Source organism: Gavialis gangeticus, unplaced genomic scaffold, assembly GCF_001723915.1.
Source record: "Gavialis gangeticus isolate Ggan-Ray unplaced genomic scaffold, GavGan_comp1, whole genome shotgun sequence".
Lineage (NCBI taxonomy): Eukaryota > Metazoa > Chordata > Crocodylia > Gavialidae > Gavialis > Gavialis gangeticus.
The window spans coordinates 64,396,824-64,423,787 of NW_017729022.1; the positions used below are offsets into that span (position 1 = coordinate 64,396,824).

Here is a 26,964-nt window from a genome sequence, read left to right on the forward strand (position 1 = left end):
GTTGAACAATATGGGTCCAAGGACAGAGCCTTGAGGGACCCCACTGGTCACAGGACACCACAACGATTGACTTCCGTCAATCACCACCCTCTGGGACTGACCATTGAGCCAATTTCCCAGCCGGTGAATCATGGTGGACCCAAGGCCACAATTGGCCAGTTTCGCCGAGAGTAATGCTTCTTCAATTTCTCCTCTGAAAAGTTGAACAATGCCTGTGGTAGACTTGCAACACTATGGAGTGAACTAATGTGGGCAGAGACTTGCTCAAGTCTTCCTCAGAAAAGATGCAATCCCAAATGATAATGAATAATGCTTGTGTAACATTACTGTCATTTTGGTACGTGGTCACAATGCACAGCTCTACATAGGCATATCTATAATATTAATGCCTTCTTCCTCTTGTGCAGATGAATGTTTTGGCAGAATGCTGCCATTCCTAGCTTTTATACACAAGGGCCTGCATAGCAGGGGGAAGTAAGAAAAGTATGACTAATAAAGGGAGCTGGCCCATCCCAGTAGACACACAGCAGTCAGATACTGATAGAGACTTTACTTAAGTGTTGGAGTGGGGAGGCTGCTCTGTGCATAGGGACCAATCATTACTACATATATGAATAACTTTCAGAAGGAGTCCACCTACCCTGAAAGGCTGGGTACAAATCAGACTCTCTTATAAGAGTGGGATCAAACTGGAGGAAGGTCCACCTCAGGACTTTTATTTTCAGAGTTCTCTGATCCCAAAAGCACTTGAGTGAAGTAACTGTGGTTAAGAACTTCCTTTGCTGAGCCCATCCTTGCTGAGCCCATTCCTTGCTTTTCCAATGCATCACCATTGACAGGCCTAAATGAGAAGCCCAGACTGCCTATAGCCTATGGGATACTCCTGCCTATAGCCTATGGGGAGTGAGTAAAGTGTCAGGAAGGGCACTGGGAGGTCTCAAACACTACTATGGGGAGCTAAGGAGCTGCACAGTGCATCCCACATACCAAAGAAGTGTATTAGGCTAGTGGTCTCCAAACTTTTTTGATTGCACACCCCATCAGTAAAAAATTTTTGAGCACACCCCCCCAGTATATGTATATTTATATTCGCGCACCCCTTCAGTAAAAAAAATTTGAGCATGCACCCCCAATATATGTATATTTATATAAATATAAATAGAAGTTCTAATATTTTCTTCCCACACCCCAGTGGATCGTCTTGCACACCCCACTTTGGAGACCACTGTACTAGGCGATCACGTCCCTTTAAAACAGACTGGTATCTGTTCAGAGTGGTACTGGGTGAAACAGTAGCAACTACAAAGCCTCTGGGGTATCTGGGCAGATTGTTTTAAATCCAGAACACTGGGATGGTTGGACAGTGTAACACAGCCAGGACTGAAAGAAACTCAGGATATATGCCTGAGTGAATCTCTGAATCAATACTGAATGCAACTCCCTCCATCTGCACTGTACCTCGTCAATTCCATGAGGTCTTTGAACAGTGGGACGCTGCTCAGATCCTCCTCCACTGCTATGTCTCTAGAAGATGAACAAACATTATTCTTTCATGTAATTAAAACAGAATTACAAACATCTTTCCAGCAGTAACCTGAAGAGCATCATCTCATTACCTGATGATGCTAACAATGCTGTCATGGTAATAACAGCGCAGATGATTGATAATATTTTCTTCTTCTGGTAAGTCTTTAATGACCTTCACAAAAGCACATGGGAAAATTCCAGTGGCATCATAGACAGTTCCCTGGAACAAGAGAAAGGGTACAAACTGAAGAAGAGTGTATTATTTTTACTACATTTGATTGGCTGTGGAAACTGAAGCCATTTCTGTAGAGATGACAACCAGAATTATCTCAATATGATCATTAAAGGAGGAATGCAATAGAAATAAGCTGATTGTATACCTATTGCATTGGATAGTCAAATACAGAGGAACAGGAGCAGTGCATAATATGCACAAGTCAGATATCTACCCTCAAGGACTGTCCTGTTTGAGAAAGCAGATACCAGTATCAGCAGACATACTGAATGCCCTTCCTTACTGTCTCTTAGAATATTGCCAGAGTCCTTTGTTAATAGGTCATTATGGGTTAGCATGAAATACAGAGTGAGCATGTCTACACATGCATTTATGCCAACTTGAAGTTATCATACGCTGACTTACTGTGCAGGAAGCAGGAATAGCCTGGCATCTACATGTGCAGGCATTAAAGCACATTAGGACTGCGTGTGGACTGACTTGGGACTAAAGCTAGTCCCAAGTCAGTCCACACACACAGTGTTACTGCACAGTAAAGCATCTATGTGTGCATTACTGCATAGTAACTAATTGGGTATAAATTTGATGATGTAGGTATCAAATTTATGCTCAAGTCAGCGTAAGTCACAATATTTACTGCACAGTATGGGCATGAACATGTAGATGCATGCCCGTACTGCACAGTCACTTTGGTTACTGCACAGTAAATGCACATGTGTAGACATGCCCAGTATATCTCACAAATGTAAGTAATCATATGAATTCAGAACTAGAGTTCCCATGTCTTTTCTGTGGATCTTCTTCATCCTGTAGAATGTAAAGGACATTACAAGAAAAACAGGTGTGAGTAAAAGCCAAAAGACAGAGGAGAGAAAACCAGAAAAGAGAGCCCAAGAAGGGAATAGCCTGGAATTTTGAGTCAGAGACTTGTGTACTCTGAGCCTAAAGTCTAAATGTATGATGTGGTTGCCTGCAATGGCAGTGACCCACTAGGCCCCTTCCAGTCCAGTGCTCTCTATTCTTATGTTCCCTGACAAGTCAATAACACTAGTACATAGGAATTTAGAACTTGAAGGGACATCTGGCTCAGGTAATACAGTCACCTGTTATTGCTGCCAAATGTGTAACACTTAAGGATGCACAAAAACATTCATTCTGATCCCTGCTACAGTCTAGTCACCAAATACCCCCTAATGCAGAGGTGGGTAATTATTTGGGCCTGATGGCCACATAGGCTGTTTTGGTGAGCTGTCATGGGCTGGGTCAGCACCCCTCCATCTGATAACAGCTCACCAAAACTCCCTATGTAGGATGGGGCCCTGGGCAGCAGTGTTCAGGAGTGGGATGGGCAGGCATGGGTTCCATGGGCAGAGGTGATCACAGCCCTGCCCCTCCCTGACCAGGCACTGTCACTGCCCCACGATCCCAGCCCAGGCCCTGGACACAGCTCCGCACCCACCCACACACCCTGCCCATTCAAGTCCATAGAGCTGTGTCCAGAGCCAAGGCTGGGATCTTGGGGTGATGACAGTGCATGGCTGGGATAGAGCTGATAGCAACCACTGGGCCTCACTGGGGGGCCACAGTGCCCATGGGGACAAGAAGAGAGCTGTGAGTGCTATGAAGGAGACTTGGGAGGCTGACCATGTGTCACCGCCGAGTGCAGCAAGTGGGAGGACCTTAGCCTCCTTCACCCCTCCCCTTACCCATCTCCCCAACCCAGGGTGTGCAGCCTGCAAGTGCAGGAGGGAGCGGGGAAGCTCTGGAGGTGACGCCACATCCCACCACACATTCAGAAGCACAGACCAGGACCAGGCCAGGGGTGGGGGAGGTGGAGCAGCATGGGGGCAGCAGCAGTGGCAGAAGCCCTGGTGAGGGCACTGCATGTAAGCCTTGAAGAACAGAATTAACACAATATAATACCATGCAGCAAGCATTGTAAACATACCAGTGAGGGTGAATAAGGAAAAGAAACTCAACCCAAAAAAAGCTGTTGCAAATACACAGCCTGCCCTTACCTGTGCACAATAACATTTCAAATTCCCTGTCATCTAAACTATAGCACATTCTCAAAACTCAGACTCAATTCAATCCTGGGTTATTGCAAGCCTACCAACCCAGAATAAAAGCCACTCAAGTGTTCAAGTCAGGAAGCTGAAACCACTTTCTCTAGCTTCAACTACTGTCACCAGATCCTGCCTTCTCTATCAGTAAAGTCAAGAAGGCCTACACCACCCAAATTTCCCATATATGCAAATAACATACAGCATTACAAAGTTTCCTTTCAAGCCCCACCTGGAGGTACCAAACTCATAAAACCTCAGACTACCTGCTCTGGTTACTACTCCATGAGCACACCTATCCTATCCTATTACCTTTTCCATGAACTCATCAAGCTCCATCTATTTAGATTCCTTGCCAGCAGTACCCTATCCAGAGGTCATTCTGGAACATCTTTCCTCTGCTGATTAGAAACCTTCCAATTTCCTGTTTAAAATCATCAGTGAACAATCTGTACTTAAATGTTATCTTGTACCAATACAATCCTTTAATTGACGTAGTTCTTCACCTTCCCTGGTATTAAGCCCCTGGAACACATTTATAAAGAATAATCATATACACAGATACAAATTAGAGAACGGCTGCTTAGGCTGCAGTATTTCAGAAAAACACCTTAGGGTTACAGTGGACTGCAAGCCAAATGTGTGTCAACAGTATGTTCATGTTGCAAAACAGGCATACTGGGCTGTATTAACAGGAGTGTTACCTGTACATCAAAGGAAGTGATTGGTCCACTCTGAAGCCTCACCAGGAAGCCTTGACTCCAGCAGAAAGCAACAGAACTGATTAGAGGTCTAGGAAACATGATATATGAGGAAAGCTAGAAAGCTGAGATTAGTCAGCCTGGAAAAGAGACAGCAGAAGGGATTTAATGAGAGTGTTCAAATTCCTGAAGAGTGATTATAAAGAGGATGGTGACACATTATTCTGTGTGACCACAGGGAGCAGGACAAGAAGTAACAGTCTTAAAGTGCAACCAGGGAAATTTAGACTAAAGATTAGAAATAACTTTTTCACTATTAGGACAGTTAAGCATTGGAAGAACATCTTCATCCTTGGAAGCTTTTAAGAACAGATTAGCAAACCCTTGGATGAGATGGTTTAGACAGGCATGATCCTGTTTGGAGTAGAAAGCTGGACTAGACCGCTAGAGGTACATTTCAGCATTATGATTCTATGACTTAATATACTTCCCAACCTTCTTTTGCTATGTTAAACAACTCAATTTCATTTCATCTTCTTATAATAGGCTCTGTATTCATCTAACCCATCCTAGTAGCCCTTCTCTGCACCTGTTTCTATTTATTTTTTTCCTATCATAAGTGACTCAGACACATTACTGTAACTAAGGCCCTGCTAGCATTTTTATCCATGGTCCTAATGCAGTCCTACCTCCAGCCAGTCTTTGTTGATCCTGCTGAGAAGATAGATCAAATCACCCTTCTTAAAATTCAGCTCCAATGTATTGGTTGCCGAGAAATCAAACAGTGCCTAGGGAAAACAGGCAACATTTTAAAAATTAACTCATCAAATTATTATACTAAATAGTGCTTTTCTCTCCCAGTTTCATCAAGAAAAAGGTTTCTTACCTGTAACCCACATGGCGCATTCCCATGGCTGGGAGCCCAGATCAGCTCATTGGGCTCCTAGATACAGAAGGACATGGTTCCCCCCCATGGTTGGGAGCCCCATTAGCTGGCAGGTCTTCCAGTGACAGGGGCACATCCCACCGCTGGGAGCCCCAGCCTGACCACATATTCAATTAATGGTGTGATAAGAACCAGCTACAAAGTTATTACACATTTTTGTGTAATAAGTTTGTGCCTTATTGCTTATCTTATCATGCCATTAATTGCATTAGTGTGTGGCCAGGTAACAATTTGAGATGTGATTAACTGGTTAATTACATCTCATGTGTAATGTGTGCCGGGATCCTCAAGGATAGACTACCTTACACACCTATCAAAAGGAAGACCTTCTAGATGAGACAATGGTGATTAAAATGCAGTTGTAAGGGGGGGACCCCAAAGAACGTTCCCCAGTTCATAATACAATGGTTCCATTAGTCTTGTAAGTACCATACACAAGTGCTACGAAGGTGGTTCTTCTCATGGTGAAGAACAGACATCTGCTGTCCTCTTGCTAAGGCTTATATACTTCTTTTTAGTTGCCTTTCTAAAAGCTATTTATACAGCATGTAACATATTGGTAGCTCTAGTAACTATTAATAAAAAGAGTACAAATGACATTGAAAAAAATGTTTGATTCAGGAGCTGCTTTTTCTGGGCAGTAAAGGGAATTTGAAGCCTCTGCGGCCATGTTTCTAATAGCCTTGCACCAACCAGTCCTATCTACCAGAGAGCAAACCATGGCCCAGTTTCTGCTCTGAAATAAACTTCCACCTATTACAGGATATATATATAAGATGAATTCTGCTACTACAGCCCATGATATTACTACAGCACTTGGTGCTGAGCAGACTGAACCCTCCTTTTCCTTGTCTTGCAGGACCCAGTTGGCATGTCTACATGTGCAATTAATTTGAAGCAATAAACTACATATTGTACCCGAGTTTATTGCTCCCAAGCACCATGTTTACACACGTGCCCAGAACCACAGCATGTTGAGCCAGGCTGGAGTAGCCCCAGCCAGCAGGGGACCCTGGTGATCAGCCTGCCAGTCCAGGGCTGCTCCAACCCGACTCAATGTGCTGTGGCAGGGCTGGCTGGGGCATGAGGGTGCTCCAGGGCAGGGTTAGCCAGTAGGTAGCCCCCATGCTATAGCACCCTCATGCCCTAGCCTGCCCTGTCAGTGTCTACATGTGTACTGCTTTGCAGTAAATAACTCTGCAGTAGGATGGTGCTTGTTTTACAAGTACTATCATATGGAGGAGCTTATTAGTTTACTGTGGCCTAATAGGGGTGCACATGTAGACAGAAAGACTTTACTGCAGAGCTAATTAGGAAGCTCCATAGCAAATGTCTCTTGTAGACATGCCCCAAGGGTAGCAGCCTATCCCCATCCTGGATCAAACTAAGAAGATCACTTCCCTTGATCTGCTATACCAGTGTGATATTCCTTCAGTACATTCCTTCACCTCACACTGTTCAACCCTCTTTCCCTCTCCTGCTTTGGAGTAAAAAAAAATCTCTTTCCATGCTTATTCCATTTTCCCTTCTTTTCCTATTACACGGACACTCTTAGGGAAAGATCACAGATGTCACCAAACAGATGGCTTAGTGAAAATACAGCCTTATACATAGCCTTCTGCATACTGCTTCAGGTACCTACCTCAGCCCGTGGGGCAGCCATGCGGTCGAAGGTAGGCGCTTGGGGTGAAATGCTTTTGCTGAGAAGAAAGGAGACAACAGGAAGGTATCAGAAAAAGGAGCCAATCAGCACAATCTATACTTGCTCATCATCTAAGCCAACAGGCAACAACATTTTCTGGCAGCCAACCAAAATGGCCCAGCTTGCGTCTGAAGTCGGCCAGCGCTAGGACCCAGCCAGCACTGCAAATCCTCTCACCTTTCCCATACCTCCACCACTGCCAAATACCACTGCAGCCCATCTCTACAGGCAAGTTGCTGACCCCTGCTCTGGGAGGCAATTCCATGTGATCTAGGCCACAAACCACCTTAGAAACATCAGAGAATCTATGTACAATATGCAAGTCAAGAAACATGGATACAAGTATGTGTCACCACGTCTCATTTCCCTGTATAGTAGCAGTAAACTCTCCCTGGTAAAACCTTCTGCTGGCAACACATGGGAATTCAAACTGCATATTCATAATCCTGGGCCTCCCTTATCCAGTTTTGCTCAGCACTGCAATCACCCCTTTCAGAAGTCCCTCCATTTCTCCCTGCTATAAGTAAGGAATTCAGTTGTGCTGGGTGAGTCAAAGGACTAACACTTTGTTATCCTTGGGAAAACCCACTATTTTTAAGATAAATTCAATTTTGGCCTCTAAACATGGTGTGGCTATGCACAGAATTCCCCCACAGCTGTCCTGTGGGGAGCAAACTTTGGCAGGATTGAAAATTAATTAATTCCCCTCCATTTTGCGAAACAGTTTTTTCTGTGGTTTCCTAGTGCAGCTCCATAGGATAGCTCCCTGCTGAACTGAGGGGTGGGGAAAACTGAGCCTCCACATATATTTAAGATCTGATGCAGCTCTCATTGAAGTCAACAGTAAAACTTGCATTGACTTCAGTGATGCTTTATCAAGCTCTTCATCTTGCACTGTACACCTCACATACTGCTCCCTAATGGACAACACTGCAGAGGTAGGCAACTGTTTACAAAAGGAATCTTACATATCTCTGGTATTTCCCCTTTTACTTAGATGGAAAAAAGCATGGATATTGCACAAGTTCAAAGTACTGACATTGAGAAATGTCTTCTTTTCACAATAGAAAAGGACAAAATAGCAGGCCGCAACCAACTCATTTGGGATGCACACTAGGAAACACCTTCTTCCTCTCCCCATGGGGTTAACACCCACCCTCAAAGCAAATAACCAAAAGAAAACCCAGCAGACACTAACACTCTGCGAGTGCGCGGGCGGAGTCTTCGCAGCCTCTGAGGCATCTGTTCACAGTCAAAGGTCGACTGGTAGAAAAACAGCCGTACTTCTTCACCCAACACCACCCAGATGGGCAGGCTGAGAAGCTTCTGTAGCAGGAAAGCAAAGAATACAGAGTAACAAGTAGGCAAGAGATCTGCTCTCTGTAAATTTGCCTGGGAAAGGGAAATAGCTCTCCAATCTACAGGCCCACAAATGATATTCTTCGCTGTCAGAAATCCCCTGCTAAGTGCAGTGGGGTTGAGCAGCTCCCACTTTCCCCTCCATGGACTGCTAGACTTGGCTAAAGCATTGCTTCACACTTTGGCCTATGTGCCTGATTTACTACGGGAACTGTAAGTCTTTCCCTGTCTCCCACCACCACTATCACAGTGATCCTGGAGGTAGTGGAAAGCTTTAACCAATGGAAGTCTTAGCCAATCAGCCGCTGCAGGCTCCAGTCAGTCATGGGTTTAATACCAGGGCCATAATTAACCTGCACACAAAAAAATTCTCCCCCCAGTGTTCTTGGAGAAGCAGAGTTCAACAGAGAGAGCAAGGCGCCCTGTGCTGGGGTAGAAGTATCTAACCAACATATTTTGGGTAGAGCCTTTCTAAAGCAACAGCTGATTATGCTCAGTGCAACCACCCCCACTTAAGATGACATTTACCTTCATGTAGGCATTGAGAATGGGGATCCTGCTCTCTGCAATCTCCTTTTTTGCTCCAACATAAACTTTTCCTGGAAAGCACAAAACCATTAACAGCCACTGAAGTAAAAATGGAGACTAGCATGAAAAGGAAGCAGCTTAGAGAAAGCAGAGTGCCTGAAGCATCCAAGAAAACAAGCATGGGCTACAGGATTTCAAAACTAACCTTTCAGCATACAATGCTCCAAATTGCACTGGTGGGAACTCATCATTGGTTCCCACAGGCAACACTCCTCACTATAATGTACTCCACTATGTAAGCTTAAGGCTGAAAAAGCTAGGAATGATGTGTAAAGGGACAGGCACAGAGCTGGGTTTAGCAGTCTACCTGGCAGTATGGGAAGAGTGCAGCTAAGGAGGCCTTTTTTGCTCTCTGCCCCATATTTCTCCTCTAGCTTGGCATGGAGGGCAAAAAACTGGCGATAGCGACGGCAGATCAGGTATCTGCCCCCTCCTTTCGTCTTCACCTCAATGACAAACATCTGAAAGGGAAGAGGGAAGAGAGGCCAAGGGTTATATTCAGACTTAATAGAACCTACCAAAAACAAAATCACGAAATGCACAAAGCAAAAGCTTAGAGTCAACTTCTCAGTGTCTGTGACTCTTGTCTGGGCCCAGAGTAGAGGCAGTCTCAAATTAAGAAGCCAGCACATTCTGAATGCTATAAAATAATAGCAATAGCCCCAGGGTTTATTTTGCATATGTTCCCATGTTTCCTACAAGTTGAGTCACCATGTGCGCTTCCTTCTATATAATCTTGTGAACAGCAAACTTAAGAGGATCTGATGCTACTACCCTCTCATATAACTTGTTTTCAGCAGACAACAAAACATATTACAGCAGTTAAAGCCAACACTTACAAGCCCGGGGCCTTTGGCCACTTAAATCCGTATTTAGGTGTCTAAATGAATGGCCTTGTGTTCAGAGGTGTTAAGCATGCATAGCTTTGTAACTCCAGAAGCACAGCTTTGAAAATTGTAGCCTACGGGACTTGCCCTCAGCCATGCAGCAAAGTGGATGCAGAGCCAGAAACAAATCCCAGGTCTCCTGACTCCAAGTGCTCTGCTTCAACCAACAAGCTATACTCCCTTCTAGTCCCCAAAAGATTGGTTTCCTGGGGTTAGAAAACACCCCGCACTGATTCCCATACATTGACCCCTTTGCCAAGCAAAAGCCAGGCATCACAAAGAGACTTAGTTAACAGCTTTTTGACACAGCTTCTAGACATTTAAAATTATATGCCACTCAGGTTTAAGCATATTGATAACATTTATTAAACTACCTTAGGTAACATAATTCATGCTTTGCAGCTGTGCTAAGCCCTTGACCAAACACTTCACCATAGCCCCTGTTGTTGTTACTTGTAATGCAGATTCAAAGAACTGAACTGTTCTCACCCACTGTCTGCCACACATTTGCATTTTCACTAACTGCCATTCTTGCATACTGGCTTCTGGCATCTATCCTACCCAGGAAGAGCACATAACAACTGCAGACACTTCCTCTGCCTGAAGAAGTGTTTGTTTCCGAAATTTTGCGAAGAAGAATGATTTATTTATCTATTTTAGTTGGTCTAATAAAAGATTTACCCAGAACCTTGTCTGCCTATGTCCTTAAACCAACATGGCTACAACTGACACCCTTGAAACATGGACTGTTCATGAGCTTTTAAACCATATTATTGTAAAAGCATGTTACATGTGTTGAACAAGAGAAGAAGCAAAGCTGATGTAGTCAGCACAATCCAACTCAGGAAGCCCCATAAGTGGTGACCCAAGTCTATCAAATATAAGGAAGCCCACATGTTTAAAAGTGTTATATTGCATTTGAACAAGAGCCATGCAGCTGGAAGCCCACAGGCTGCATGCAACCCATGAGGTTAAGCTGTGGCCTCTAGACATCTGCCCAGCTGTCATTTCCCCTACTGCTTCAGCTGCAACAGCAGCCAGAGTCTCCAGGCTCCCCCTACCTCCTTTGGCCTTCATGGTCTGCACAGCATGGTGCGGGGTGCTCAGTGTGGGGCTGGGCCTGCCACTGTAATAGTGGGGGATGTCCACACGAGTCCTCACTGCAATGGGTTAGAGTGTCTGTGTAGCATGCACCCCAGAGGCCCCATCCCAACTAAGGCAGCCTATACATATGCAGCCCTAGCTACTGCAGTCCACAGGGCATGTGGCCATCAGCTGTGTAGAAGCTGGACAGTCCTGATTTAACCAATACCTTCCAAGGGCTTTTTAAGGAACTGGTTTGCGCTGGATTTCAGAAGCACAGGGGAAAAATGGGTTTACTCAACTGTTTAGCCTTTTGTCTAGGAACAGTAACTAAAATGATAAAAATGAAAATAATACAGGTTAGCTCCCTCAGCATAAACTCTGGTGAGAAAAGGAAACAGATTTCTGATGCACTGTCCACTGTGTTTTGCCATCCCAACTGGAAATAGGAAGAAAACACCCCTAAGTAAAGACTTAGGAAACTGGCAGTGCCAGAGGGCCCATTTCTGTTAGGCTTCACCCATTCATCTGTTAGGTTTCACCCTCTAAAGCTAGCTTGGCAGCCTGCACCTGCAACAGACTGCTACCCATTCTAGAGGAAGACAAGCCTCACTTGGAAACTGGCAGGTTGACTGGAGGCAGAGCCCCACTTAGAGACTGGAAGCAGTCCAGGCCTAAAGGAATCAGGCCAAACTGCATCTGTTTCCCAGGACTATTGCTGAGCTAGTCACACCTGTGAGTACAGGGAGAATGAACTAAGTCCCCCTCTTACATAGTAACTGGAAAAACCTTTCTTCTCTTCAATGTCCGCAATGTTTGCTGCAACAGGCACTTCATCTGGAAGCTGGTCAAAATCACTGAAAAGGCAAGACAAAAAGGAAGCATCAGATTACTGCAGGTAACGTTGGTCTTTGGCACAAATGACTACCAGTATTTGGAGTTCCACCTGCCATATAACCTCTGCCATTCACAAACTAGTCCTGCTTCCCTCTCGGGCAGCAGAACAAGGATAGGGAGGCATCATCTTGTTGCCAAACATCAGGTAGCACAAGACACAAAGGGCGCTTCTACATGAGACACTTTACTGTGCAGTACCATAGTTTACTGCACAATAAGTATGCACGTCTACATGTGCAAGCACATGTGCAAGTTGGGCACAAATTGTGAAGCATAAATCCACTTTGCCTCTGTTGTATGTTATATCAGAGCTCTATCTACATCCCTTCAAAAGTAGAAGCACTGAGGAAAGGTGTAAAAGAGCAGTGGAAATGTGATGGTTTCCAGTTCCAGAGAAGGTTTCATGAAGAAAAATCAGTGTGAAAAACATAACAGCTTCTCACGCTACACAGAGCAGGATGCTAGGCTAAGTTGGCCCTTCCTTCAATATGGATGGGTGGCATGAGTGAGGCACAAGCCCCAGGCACTGGCTAAGGGGGGCGGGGGGTTACAAGGAAGCAGAGGGGTGCTTCACTCTGTTGTCCACCCCCCACATCCCTTGCCCCCTAGACACACACACACACACATACACACACACACACTGGCAGCACAGAAGCATGAATCAGTAAGTGCAGGGCATTCTGGGAAATGGAGTTCTATCAGGCAGCAGCTCCTGGATTTTACTATGGATGGAGGGAGATTTCATCTTTTTTCCCCCCCCACTTGACATGGGCATGGGGTCAGGGGATGGTCAGGTAATATCCTGCCTCAGCAGCAGTGAACTTGTATCTGACAGAGCCTCCAGAGGCAGAGAAGGTGCAGGGAGAGAGAGGTAGGGTGGACTGCTCTGGGCGTGGCTCTAGCCAGTTACACCTCTGTTCATCACCAGGTCCCAGAAAAGCATTGCGGTGATGGAAGGCACCTACAGCTTGCTCAGCTTGGAGAATGGAGTTGGTCCCACCCCAAACATGAGTCACCACCACTTGCTGTGGAGAGGATGCAGTTAGGGTCAGCATAGGATGCATCAAGTCTCTCACAAATCAGCTTCACTTACCAGGAGATTGTGGGACCCTGGAAACAGTTTAAAGTGACCATCCTTTCCTGGAACTACAACGAGGACAGGGATACAAGCCACCACTGCCCTCCCTGTTGTAGGGGTCATAACAAAGGAGGGTGGAAAGGTTCACACCTATTTAAAAATAGACCCACTACATACAAAGAAAGCCAGCTGTGCTATGCCACTTGGAAAAGGTCTCTGTCAGCCCTTTCAAGGAGGCCTGCAACCAGAGAAATAGGAAGGAACAGTGATTACACAGACAAGTTTGTGGACTTACCTCTTATCTCGTAGCTGTTGTGGAACAGACATTTCTTCAGCTCTTTGGAGCCTGGGGATAACTGATAAATGAGACACAGAAAGAAAACACAGGAGATTGGGGGTGTTCACAATACACCCTGCTGCTTCTTGAATCAGTCTTTACTCAGAGTTCTCCACAGGGCCTCAGAAATCTAGTGTTTCGGTGTCAGGCTTTCTTGCCCCTGTGCTTCTCCTCCCACACTAGATTGAGGAAGTGCTATTAAAAAAACCAGAACCAAGGCAGGTTTGTGCTCATTGCAAGTTACTGTTGTAACAGCCTCCTCCCACCCCTGTTTGAGAAGTGAAAGCCAATGTGGAAGCAGAAAAGTGTCCCTGGTTCTCCAGGCCCAGCATTTGCAAACACATTTGCCCTTGCTCAAAGTGAGTGCGACACACTACCAGATCAGAATGGCAGTGTTTGACACACATTTTGCACTGGTGCCTGTGACTTCACAAGGCAGTAGAAAATCAGGCCCAACAAAAGCACCAAATCAAAGGTGACAGGGAATGTGCAGGCACTGAATTTCAAGGACCTGCAAAAAAAAGAATCCCATTCCCCCTGCCTCCTGCCCTGAATAATGACACATGGCACCCAGAAAACATAGCTGGCCTGGGGTTTTGTGGAGTTCTATGTACAATTATATAGGAGGGACCCAATCCAGCTTCTTCCCAGATCATGATCTAGGGCCTCCCTACAGTATCACCAGACACCCCTGCATCCTCATAACCCTGTACAACCCTCTTCCTTTCAAGTGAGGCTCTGTGGCTCTTGGAGACTCTCTCATATGGAGCAGGAGCCAGGAGATGGAGCCAAAGCACAGCTTTCCAACTGGGGAGTAGAAGAAGCTGTTAGGAAATGCAGCCCTGCCATAGACTGTGGCCACCAGAGTCAAACAGGACCATGCACAGGGGATCAGGGACAGGGCTCTGAAGCATGGATCAGTGTAAGTAAGATGTGGGACTCCTAGAAGAACAGGGATCTTTAAAGCTGCATTAGCCCAAACCAGCAATTACTGATGAAATGCCTATAAACCAAGCATTCTTTATCTGCCCAATCTATAAAGATAGGCTAATAGTTCATGTCACCAAAAGAGGGTCCTACCTGCCCCACGAACGATCCTGTGCACAAAGGATAACAACATGTCATTGTTAGAGTATGAGTTACAGGTGATTTAAAGAAGAGAGAGGGCAGGGGGGAGAGAGAGAGAGAGAGAGAGAGAGAGAAAGAAAGAAGAGTGCCATTTGCTAGTGCTGTGGCCATGCTGCTGAATATCCTGGTTTTGTTCTAACCCAACACCTGCATCATGCAGCCTCTTTGGCTACTTTTTTCAAATCAAATCTCTCCTTTCCTTCCAAATTTGGTACACATTTGTCTCCTTTACATCCTAGCTGGCAGAATATTTGTAGCTTTAGTGGAACCAAAAGCTGGCTAACAGTTTCCAGAGTAAAAACTTGCATAAAACATAGCTAGAAAATACACTGCAAAGGAAGAACTCAGTACCCAGCTAATTTCTAAAGGCACATGGAGTACCATTACAAGGAGCCAGAGATGATTTTACTATACCTTAGTTAGAAGGAACTGTAGCCATTATAGATACAGGTGTACCGATGCATCGGTCCATATCGTATCAGCACTGATAAAAGGAAAATTGACATCATCAGCAACTGGCTTTTTTTGGCTGATGTGGCCGATAATGTTGCTGATAAATGCTGCATGCATGCACGCAGATGCAGCATGCACATGGCCAGCCCAGCATCTTGGAGAGCAGCATCCATCTGGTAAATCTGTTGGGGGGAAGGGACAGAAGGAGGGATGGGCCTTGCTGTGTAGATTGAGGCTCCTGTGATGAGGGAGGAGCGGGGCTGGGGCTGGGGCTGGGGCAGGCACTGCCCAGCTGGGGTGAAGCAGGGTGCAGGACAGAGCCATGAGCAGCTTGTCCAGGGACGGGGGGAATGGGGTGGGGGGAGCGGTTCCTGCTGCTGTGTGCACCCCTGGGGAAAGCATGGGGGGCATGTGACCCCCAGAACTGTGCATGACGTGAGAGTGGGCTGCCTGCTGGGGGCTGGGGGAGGTGCCAGGCTCTTCCTGGCAGGGGAGTTGGGCAGGAGCTGTGCTCGGGAAGGGTGATGACAGTGCTAGGAGAGGGGCCTACGGGGGGGGCTGTAGCCCACCCTGTAGCCCCCTCTTTCCAGCATCACCACCACCCAGCATAAGCACAGCTCTGACCCAGCCCCCCCTGCTGGCACCATGCCTGGCCCCAGCCTGCCTTCACCCCACGCACAGATCTGGGGGGCACACACCCCACCATGCCTCCCCTGGGGGTGCATGCAGTGGTGGGACCTGCCCCCCCTCCCCACGCCCCCTGGATGAGCGACTCATGGCTCTGTCCCACACCTCACCCTGACCGAGCAGCACCTGCCCATGTCCCTGCCCCAGTCCCCCTCCTCCCTCACTGCAGGGGTCTCAATCTGCACCCCCGCCATGCCCTTTCCCTTCCCCCAACAGACTTACCAGCCAGATGCTGTTCTCCAAGCTACCAGACTGCCTATTGACAATCAGATCGGTATCGGCCAATGTGGCTCATTAATAATCAGCCTTCAGTATTGGCCCAAAATATCGGTGCACCCCTAATTATAGATAGCGTTGGTTATCTATAATGGTTATTTGGTTACCAGATGCTCCTGCACATATTTCAATTAGAGGGCAACCTCTGGAGAATGTTGAGTATTCCCCCTACCTGGGTAGCCATCTTTCCCAAAATGTAGACGGGAATGACAATATTCAACACTAGATAAAATCTATTGGTGCTCCCTTTGAATGTCTTTGAAATTACGTCTTCGATGATCACCACATCAGGGCCAAAACCAAACATCTAGTCTACCAAGCAGCTGTCATCCTCACCCAGCTGTACAGGTGTGAAACTTGGATGACACATACCAGAAATCTTTGGAACATTACCTTCAGCAATATCTTCAGAAAATCTTCCATATCAATTGGAAAGACATAAAAATGAATACCAGCATTCTAGCTCAAGCAAACACCACCAGCATTGAAACCAGGGTTATATACACCAACTCACTGAATAGGGCATAAGGATGCCCATCTACCTGCTCCCAAAACAGGTGCTATACTCCAAACTCACCAATGGTCACCACTTACAGATGGGCAAAAAAGATTCAAGGGCACCTTGGAAACCAATCTGAAGAAATGTGAACTAAACATGAAGACCTGGGAGATCTGAGTACTAAACTATTCCCAGTGGCACTATGTTGTACAACAAGGCTTTGATCATTTCAAGCAAACTCTCCTCACTATGAAGGATGATAAGGGAGAGAGACAAAGGGAAAGAGCTATGACCTGACATCACCAGGATTTACTTCTCCCTCCCAGCTATTCACCACATCTTCAGTTGTGCACAGTTTGGGTTGGATGCCTCAGTCCTCTATGGACTCAACAATGATTTCCCTATTTACTGGAAGACTGTCATCCTTGTACTGAGGGACTATAGCTGCCACAGTTGCCTTCTGAGAGTCTCTATCTGAGAGACTCCAAGGTTCTGTATCGTCTCCCCTGTGCTGCCAGTGCAAGTAGAGGGTATGGTAGTGAGGCAATGGAGATGCTGGACAGAAGCTGTGGACCTCCAAACTCTGCTGTTTGCTCTGTTTTCCCTGTTAGCCCTGCTGAGCGTGTAATCCTCATGTAACCTAAGGAGGCAAAATTAGCACTCCCCTTCCCTTCCCCTGGGCCTCTCTTAATGGAGCTTTCTAACCAAAATCCTCTGGCTTTCTCCTAAAATCCAGAGGGTCATAAGGGCAGACCACCCTGAACAGAAGCCTTAGTCACAAGACTTAATCTAAATTGGCTCAGAAAAATAGAGACAACGTAATTTGGCAGTACATTGGGCAAGATGTCCCCAAGCATAAGCAGGGTACCTAGGCTGCCGGCTTCTGCAGACAGGCTTTTGCTCCCTGCAGAGCTCCTCAGCCAGTCTTCTCAACAGTCTTTAGGCAACAAACTAAAAAACCCTTCTGCTCTGTCCCAGGTACTGCAGGAGGAGTTCTTTGGCTCTGGCTCTGAGCACGGCAGCCTGACCCTCTTATAGCAAACAGTTGTGTTCACAGCTTGCTTCTTCCTCTCCTGCTTAGTCTTCTGGAAACTTTTAAAACTCCTAGCAGGCCACTTCCTGCCTATCTAAATGCTCTGCAGCTGGACTCTCTCAACAGAGCTGATTGTTCCATCCTAAAAGAACAGACTGCCCTGTTATACCAAGACTGTGTACAGAGAATGCGAATGGCACCAAAAGAAGGCATTCTCCATTAAAAAGGGATGAGAAGGGCTGGAGAGATATTTGTGAGATAATTGAAATCCATCTGTTGCATGGCCTCAATTTGACCAAACCCATATAATTTGCATTTAATCAGCTCAAATGGGATGTGACAGACCAGAAACAAGGTTGCTAACCTAAGATATCAGGGGAACATAAGACGTGATGTCATGCAGATGGCTTAGTCAAGTTATGTCTGTGTAATGGGGTGCTGCTTTGCAAGAAGAGCACGAGATCCCAGCTTGTTCTATTACTCATAGTTTTTTAAAAAGTGAGAAACAAACTGGAGTAATTTTGCATCTGTACTACTGTGCACGCAGGGCTACAAGTAGGACTAGTGCTAAAAGAGGTCAAGCTGGGAAGCAAATAGTTTTCCCATCCCAATACACTTTTTGAGATCACAAAATATTTCCCATTCTGCATCAACGTAAGCAAAGACCATTCAAAGTTTTTAAACAAATAACAGCAAGAAACCCACCCCAGAAGACTGTCAAAACTTTTCTGGATTTGAGGCAGCCCTCCATAACTTTTCTGACTTTAGTACCACCCACTTAAAAAACTAATTTCACTTTTTTTGGCTACAGAAGAATAACAGAGCAAATCTTCTGTAGTAAAGATCTCAGAAAGACCACAACAGGTCAGAGTGGTTTTGATACTGTGGATTCCTACTGGAAATCTCTGGGTTTGATTTGTGAACCATGCGTAGTTTTTTGCACACCTAGCAGTGGTAACATTGCATTGCTCACTGCAGCACCCTCAAAAGGATCTTACAATAGTCAGTGGGTTAAAACATCCATCAGGGAACACTAGGACCCAGGTTCAAGACACTGCTTGGCTATTCTCTCCCTTCTGAACTGAATACCCTAAACACTGGGTTAGTGGCTATCACTTGCTCCTGTAGGAGCTGTTGTACTTTGCATCCTGTAAATATTCATTGGAGAAGGTACTGCTGACCCTAGGAGTGTTTTGGGGACCATGAAGGGTCAAGGAGCCTGTCTTACCAAAAGCAACCACTCAAAAGGATGAGATTAAGTAATTTTAATAGCAATTTTGATATTGAAATAAAATAGTATGTGAATGATAAAACTATACAGGTAAGGCAGATCAAACCAAATAATCATCTGTTCATTAATAGCTGAATTTTTAATATACAATATAGAAAGAGTTTAATATTAAAGTTTAAGTCCTAAAGTCTTAAAAGCCTCTAGCAGGGACTCAGCTTGTTAGGGAAAAGGACTTCTTACCTAGGTTTAAAAACTAAATTTCAAAGGAGCACTTATCTTGGTTCAACTGCAGATGGGCAATTCAGCAAGAGCCACAGTTCAAAGCTGAAGAGCACAAATTATTAGCTAAATCTGGATTTTTATACTCAATTACCTGGCCCAATTTGAAAAGCCTACTAAATAAGGCTAGAATATGGAGAAATGTGCCTAATGGGTTTATTTAATCATTAATATTAATGTGAACTCTGTCTAACCTGGTTATTGAGTGTACCTAGCTTGTTGTGAAGCAGAAATGCCTTAATCGCTTTATATAAGTTGCATCTGCCTTAAACCAGATCTTACTGGTATAACACCAGTAAGCATCCCTCAGCCAGCTTCTCTTAAGTTGTCTTACCCTTCTGAACTCACCCCATCTATGATATATTCTCCCCTATTTGTTTCCTTTGCCCCTTCTTCTCTCACCCAAATTCTGGTCAAGCAGATGCAAGCAAATGCTATAATAATATAACATACAACACAACACATCATATCATATCATATCATATCATATCATATTGTATCATAACATCTCCTACAAGACTTGAACCTAGATCTCCAACAACTCATTTAAGTGTACTGACCTCTGGGCTGCAATAGGAGGCTCCCTCTCTCACTCACGAGTATTTAAACGAAGTAGAACTGCTACATCAGAAAAGACCTGCCCCTGCATAATTGACTGGTTAGGGTACTCATTTAAGATGTAGGAACCCAGGTTCAAATCCCTAGTCTGAATCAGAGCATGGAATTAAAAATGGGTACTTCTCATCTCAGGTGGCTGTCCTAACCACTGAACTATTTAATCATTTCTCTTTTTCTTCCTCCCAGAATTTCATTATGGATCTAAGAAAACTTTTCCAAAAAAACTTTCACCAAAATCAGTATGCTCCCAATAAAGTCTCCTGAGATGGGATTGTTAGTGGTTTCTGATACCTTTTGGATGTAGTGGAGATTAACAGAATATAAATCTCCCAGGTCATATTGATGACCCACTAATAACTCACAAGTAACAGAACCTGCATTCACGGAAATACTTGCATTTCAATGTTCAGATATATTGCAGGGGCTGAAAGAATGCAATTCTCATCCTGTACTGGTCTCTGAATAAGCCAAAGTGATATTGCATTTAGATCATATTAAGGATACTTAAAACATGGGGGCATTAATAGACATGCTCTAAGAGGGGGGTGGGAGGGGAGCTTTAATCAGAGCAGCTCTGAGAGCCATTCCAATTAAAGCGCCCGGGGCATCACATGTATCAGCATCCCCACACCGAAAAATGGTGGCACGGGTGCTTTAACTAAAACTCATCAAATGAGCTTTAGTTAAAGCACCCCCGCCACCATTTTTCAATGCCATGATGCTGATATATGTGATGCTGGAATCTGCTGGAGTGCGGTAATTACCACACTCCAGCAGACTTGATTAATCAAGTCTGCTCCAACACACTGTAATTACAGAGCGTTGGAGCAGCCTCATTGCACGTGTATAGGTGCCCACAAATGTGTATACATTAAAGCTCATTAACTCATGCCATTGCCAAGTGCCCTCAGTCACAAAGTTATGCCACTTCAGGTGAGGGTTAACTCCAGGCCATGCTACCCAGCTCATGTTAAGCTAACTTCAGTCTGCTCCACAGAGATAAAATGAGCAATTTGCAGTCCTCCAGTATCCCAGGATGCACCATCCACAGCACCCCCCACCCACCTCAAGCAGAAAAAGAGCCCAGGTGTCCTGGCTCCTAGCCATGCCCCTGCTCACCAGCCCTCTAGTGGCAAGTCAGAGCTGTACAGTATAGGCAAGAAAGTATCAACCCTCAACATACAACAGCTCACAACACAGTCTAACTTTAACACTGCTTAACATTCAACAGATTTAGTATGGTCTAAATGTAACATGTCAGTTCACCCTCATATCTCTTTTAAGATTCTGATCCCTATTCATTATACTGTATTGCTAAATGAATCTATTATTTAACTGGTGATTGAACATAACCATACAGTACTTTTCCAACAGCACACATTTCGAGAAGAAGACCACCATTCTAGCACTCACAAGCAAGCTCAGCCAAAAATAACCTCCTTACTATTAGAGATTGTACAGAATGTCATCAGCATATACATATAGCCAAATCAGGTGAGCAGCACTATTCAAGATTCCTCCAGTTTGCCTCAGCTTTTCAGTGCTCTTTTATCTGTCCTATGATTTGGGCCTGCCTTCCCATGAATTGTTCAGACCTCACTCTTGCATTAGCCACCTGCTGTTTTCCACTAGCACCCACCTTCCAGACATACAACAAGTAAGGTAGAGCCCACAGTCAAGTGCCTGGGGCACTCCACTGTTAAAGGGGAAGCCTGAGTTTTGGTCCTTTTTCCCAGGATTATATTTGGGTTTTGTCCCCTGAGTGACTAATAGAAAATGTACAACCAGTGCTGGGAGCATGGATCAGAACTCCACTTTCCCTATTGAGTATCCTAAATGCTAGGCTACAAAGTCAGGCATTCTCTTACCAGCACTCATGTCCTTAAAATACTTGTTTTTTGGCTACACGGTGCCCTAGCTTTAATTGAAGAGGTGGAGAATGCTTCTCAACCCAACAATTCTGTAAATTGGTGGGCAGGACTCACTTTGGAGAGGTGGGAGATGTGAGTTTGAAACCTCCCAGATTAAGGAAAGCTTAGAATTCAGGTTTCCCCCTTCTTTGGTAGGACCTATCACTACTAAGCTGTTATGTAAATGGCAGGTGGTACCATCAGCAACACAACCATGATCAGATACCTTCTGCCATAAGAGGACTCTGACCTCTGGATCCCTAATGGACAGGGCCACTTAAAGTGCTGGAGCCCTTAGCTAGATGCCTAAACTTCAGAGATGGGTGGGAATTCAGACACATCCTCATGCTTAGCATTTCCTTCTAGCTAGCTCTGGGTAGCTCCCTAGTCAGCATATGGGCTCTCTGAATTACCCATGGACATACCTAACTCTCCCTGTTGCCTGGATGGGAAACCAAGGTGACCATTTTCTTGGAACACCCACCTGGGGCCAGGTGTGTTGCGATACCTAAGGTGGAGGTACTGGAATTGCTGCTCTGGATCTCCCCAATTCTTGTACAGAGTTCAAAGGAGGGCTGACTCATACAGCTAGGCAGAGTGGGAAGTTTGGAAGTTCATGCAGAAAACTGCTGAAGACATACCTTCTTGGTTGAAGTAGCTTTTCCAGCTCCAGATCAAAACCATCAAAGGGGGAAGCAGAGAGGTGGTCATGTTGCTAACAGGGACCAGAAATCATAGTGGAAATACATGAGTATCCTCTGGTACTGGTGGAGCAAGGAGCTGCTAACATGAGGTCTTTACCTTAGTTTGATTAGTCCTGTCAGAAAAGCATGAAACCTGTTTAAAGTATTGCAGATAGTTGGACTCTGAGTTGGAAGTCTGCACCCACACACTCTGGGTAGACAGGAACTTTGGCACCTGGACATGGGCCATGGCAGAGAGGAGTAGGCAAAGGATGTATTTTATTCATCTCCAGCCAAGCATCAGAAGGGGAAACTGTGTACCTGCAATTGCTCCTCACTGAAGCACAGGAAAAATCTGGTGTGCACTAGCAGTAGTGACCCCCTGTGGCAGGCAATGTTTATTTCTTCTAATAATGCATTTGTTTGTCTGCCAATTGCCTGTGGAGAGAATAAAACCCATCGGTCTCAATTATTGCCATTCAGCACAGAAATAGCTTACACTCATGTCTAGCTCACAATGGGGAAAAAAAAACAACCTGACAGAACAACATTAGAAAACACTCAATGAATACTTCCAAGTCTCGAGAAGGTTTTGAGGATGCTGATTTGGAGCCAAGGTTAGGACAGTACTACTTCATTCAAATCAAACAATGTTGTCCCCGTCTATCCAGAAGAAGCTTAGTGTAGACCCTGTTATTAGTGATATAAAGATGCCTTTTCAGGCATAGGTTATTCCCTCTCCCAAACAGGAATAAGATATGCTGCCACAAGCACTTTCATAGCAGCGTAACTGTCTGCATTAACTATCAGGGTTGTACAGCTTTACCTACACCAGTACAGTCATAGTTGTACATCTTTCTGATAGAGAAGTGGGCCCCAGTCTGCTCTTTATAGAAAGCCACATGGCTATTTGTCTAGAGGTTCTCAAATTGGGAAATTTTGTCCTTAAATATGGTGATGGATTCAGAGAGTACAGTGAAGAGGGTAGCATATATGTGCCAAATCTGGGGATGTCAAGGACCCTACACATCTGCATGGGCCCACTCTTTGCCAGCATTTCTCCCTGGTTACATCTACCATCTGCCTCACTTGCTGGCCTTTCAAAACTGCATCCTCCCTTCCATGGAAGACAGACTTGGGTGGAGAAGCCAGCCCAGAGCCCTACTGACAGGCAACCTGATCTCAGTCTCAAGGGGCTGCCAAGCTTTCCATTCCAAGTGTACTACGTGGATGATGGAAGTGTGCCTGAGGTCTCCAGATCTCACTGCAAGAGGGCTGGGCTGCCATACAAAACCTAGGTTTAGAGCAGGGGGTCTAGGAATCAGACTGGACTCAGTTCCCAGTTCAGAAATTCACAAAATGTTCTAAGAGACCTCTCTCTGCCTCAGCTACTTCATCGGTATAATGGGTGTGATAATGCCTCCCTTACAGGCATGGAGTGAGGGTTTTGGATGTCATTTGTATAGACCTCTTTGAGAGAGTTAGGTGAAAGGTGAAACAGGAGCCTGTCTTTTATTTTCGCTTTATGTGTTGGTGAAAATTATCTACATAGGAAAATGCTCAAGCAAAAAACAATGTAAATGTCTTAGCTTTAAATATAACATTACATTAGTAATGTCAAACATAGCATTAGTATATACTCTGAAGTATTAGACACTAATGATACCAAACCTCACAAACTTATTCCTATTCCCCTAAAAATGAATGCTGCTGCTAAGTTACAAAACTATGTTAAAGAAAGGGAATGAATAGGCCTGCTGGATTATGGAAACAGAGGGTGGAGAAAATTGAAAGAAAAACCAACTATGGCTGTGAGGGATCTGGTCAGGGAATCCATCGCCTTGAACCTTGATAGTAGCAGTATCCTACTCCAGATGTAAATGCTGCAAGAGTGAGTATTGTATAACTGTATGCATGTATATTAATCCATCTTTGTGTGCGTACGTATGGACACAAACGTATCCCTGGGCAATTCAGGCACATTCACATTTGTACCTTTTTGCAATTCACATCCACACACACATGCCACTGCAGAATTTTCTCATGCGCACCTCCTTCAGGGCATTTCAACACTGGCATATCAAGGATTTTACTGTTTTTATGACATGAAGAGGGAGCCAAAATAATCCCTCAAACCATGACCTTTTCTGTTGTAGTTTTTCTGAATGAGATGTCTGCAGTTGGGATGGTATCTCAAGAACCCAGCTCCTGAGTGACTGCCAGTCTCTGCCTCAGTGCCCACATCCTCCTCGCCAATGCTTTATTTAGTTTGCCAGATTTCACCACAGCTTCTGGAGTCCTGGTGCCCACTGCAATATACTTGCTCCCTGAGCATCAGACTGTGGCGAGGTAGAGAGGAGGAAAGAAGAGCACACATTTTTGTGCTGGCACTTGGATCCCTTTGTAAGCTAAAAGAGGATTCCCCTATGTGCAGGGGTATAAATAAAGAATCAGATTTTTAGACAAGGGGGGGAAAGAGAGTTAAATAAGTGAAAAAAGTGTGAAATAAACTGGAAGCAAAAGGCAAAGCAATTCCATTTCAAAGCTGCACAACAGAATTCTTCTTTTCCTAAAAAAATGCTTTCTTTCAGGCAAGTGGGTTTCAGTGTCCAGGGAACTGGACACGCATGCTACAGGGAGGTCAGAGCTGGGAAGACATGGGTAATGCCCCAGGTCCAGCTGTCTCTCTTTTCTCTCTCCTCTCCCAGAGTTCTGCTGAATGTGACATTTTTCCCCTGGCACCTCACACACACAACTCTGCTGCTAATTTTATGCCCAGGGTTCTGATGCTGTGTAATTTGAGGCTGGAGACTCCTCCAGCAGCCTGCCAGCCAGCGCGCACACATCTCCCAATGCTGCTCTGGCTGCAGACAAACAGGGAGGGGGAGAGAGGGCAAGAGAGGAATAAGCCAGACAAGAGAAAAACTTCTAAACTTGTGTGGGATGTTCAGCTGACTTTTGGCTCTGCGGTTTGCTGGGGAGATCCTCCTTTGCCCTCACTGTCTGTCTCCCCTTCCTCTAACTGTGTCTAAGTCATTTCCAAGCTGCAACTCGCAGCTAACCTTTCCACTGCTCCTTTTGTCTGCATGGTAGATTCCACCAATAGTCTGAGGTTGAACAGAGGGGCTGCCCACAAGGACCTTCTAACACTGCTGCAGAAAAGGAAGGGGCACAAATGGCAAGGGCAAATTTTATGAAAAATAGTAGGTGTGTCTGAGTATGGAGAAGGCTCAATTTCCCTTCCCTCAGTAGGAGTCTCTATGCCCCAAAGAGAACTGTCATGCTATGTCTTGCCCAAGAGACTTTAATCAAATGGGATAGAGCGTATTGTCTTCAAAGAGTGAAGAGAAGTCACTCTCAGAGCATCAGTTCACTTGCAGGTAAACCCCCCATGTTCAATCTTTCACTTAATAACTCTCCAAGTCACTTTCATCAGTTTCTTTTTAAAGTAGTTAGGAGATGAGCAGGATCTTTTCTTAGATGGCCTGATTCCATTCTGGGCACAAGGAAGAGAAGATGGGGCTGGCTCCGTCCCCATTTGGCCTAATGAGAAGAGCCTTCATTCCACCTCCTTCCATGCCAGGCACCCCTGCCACTCTTCACTTTCAGCCAGCTGGTCCAGGTTTTGCTGATGCTCTCACATCAGCATTTTCTGCAGGAGTGAAAAAAACACTGAATTGAACCCAGATTCCACAGTACTTAGTCATCCTCTGCTGCTGACACTGCAAAAGCAGACCACCAGCACTGCTCTATGTTCTCCACTCCCAATCTCCTCCTAATCATTGCACCAGCCAGACGGAAAGGGGAACACTGGAGTAAACAGAAAGGGGAGAAATGGAGAGGGATACCCATCACCTTCCTTTCTGGATGGTACAATCATTCCCATTTGCCTCCCAAACGGATAGCAAGTCTGCTATTACAAGTAGCAAGAAGAAAACCACTGGTCTCCCTGCTCCACTTTATGCTGTACCAGCCCATAGTCATGCTTCATGCAGAACAGACAAGTGTTGTAGCTAAGCCACCAGCAGTAGTGAACAGGAGTCATATCCTTCTCTTATTCTTTCCAAATGGGTCCCCAGTGAACACTTCAGTGCCCAGGCACATACACTCCTTCTCTCCCCTTACACTCCTCCACAGGAGAATCCTAACATCAAATTCATATAGGTTTGAGAAAAAACACCAGCCCTGCCCCTCCCCTTTTCCTGCTCAGTGAATCTTTTGCAATAAAAGGTGTTTTCCCAGTGCCAGTTTTCCTTAATTAGTCTCCCTTCCTGAAACATGTCTCCCCATCTCCTTTCTTGATCATTACCACATGGCACCCACAACCTGTCCATGACTCAGGCCTGTGGCCTAGTCATTACCTTTGTCTTAAACCTCTCCCTAGGACCTCACATCCCGGCCATATCTCAACATTGTCAATTTTTTTCTACATAATAGGTACTTCCCACCTATTCACCCAACAAAAATCTCAATAACATCCTAGCACTGGAAAATATAATGTTACACCAAAACAACAACAATGGTGACTCATAATATATCTGAAGTATGAGGAGGGATAATGAAACATCATGTTGGAGAAAAGCAGTGAGTCTTTATGGCAAATATCTTACTATCATTTATATATATTTACCAGCTGACTTCCATAGTGATTATAGAACAGTAGATAAGTTGCTTTCTATATAATTCGTAAGTCCTCAAGCATTGACCCAATAAACCAGTGTCCCACACAGCAAAGAGACTTTACCATTAACCTCCTGTCAGAAA

At 45.1% G+C, this 26,964-nt stretch overlaps 1 protein-coding gene across 2 annotated transcripts in view; it reads right to left on the minus strand.

Annotated features, from left to right (window-relative positions):
• NCF4 (neutrophil cytosolic factor 4) overlaps window positions 1-26,964 on the minus strand; it is a 46,478-nt gene that overhangs the window by 2,351 nt on the left and 17,163 nt on the right. Inside the window, exons 1-9 of one of the 2 annotated variants that reach the window (XM_019515284.1) lie at window positions 13,362-13,689; window positions 11,864-11,948; window positions 9,429-9,582; window positions 9,062-9,132; window positions 8,373-8,500; window positions 7,115-7,172; window positions 5,216-5,314; window positions 1,617-1,747; window positions 1,459-1,524 (exon numbers count right to left, since the gene is read on the minus strand). In XM_019515284.1, coding sequence (XP_019370829.1) covers window positions 1,459-1,524; window positions 1,617-1,747; window positions 5,216-5,314; window positions 7,115-7,172; window positions 8,373-8,500; window positions 9,062-9,132; window positions 9,429-9,582; window positions 11,864-11,948; window positions 13,362-13,393 — 824 coding nt within the window. In that variant the 5' untranslated portion in view covers window positions 13,394-13,689. Of the gene's footprint in view, window positions 1-1,458; window positions 1,525-1,616; window positions 1,748-5,215; window positions 5,315-7,114; window positions 7,173-8,372; window positions 8,501-9,061; window positions 9,133-9,428; window positions 9,583-11,863; window positions 11,949-13,361; window positions 13,690-26,964 lie in introns of those variants that run through there. The other variant, XM_019515285.1, reaches the window with a different exon arrangement.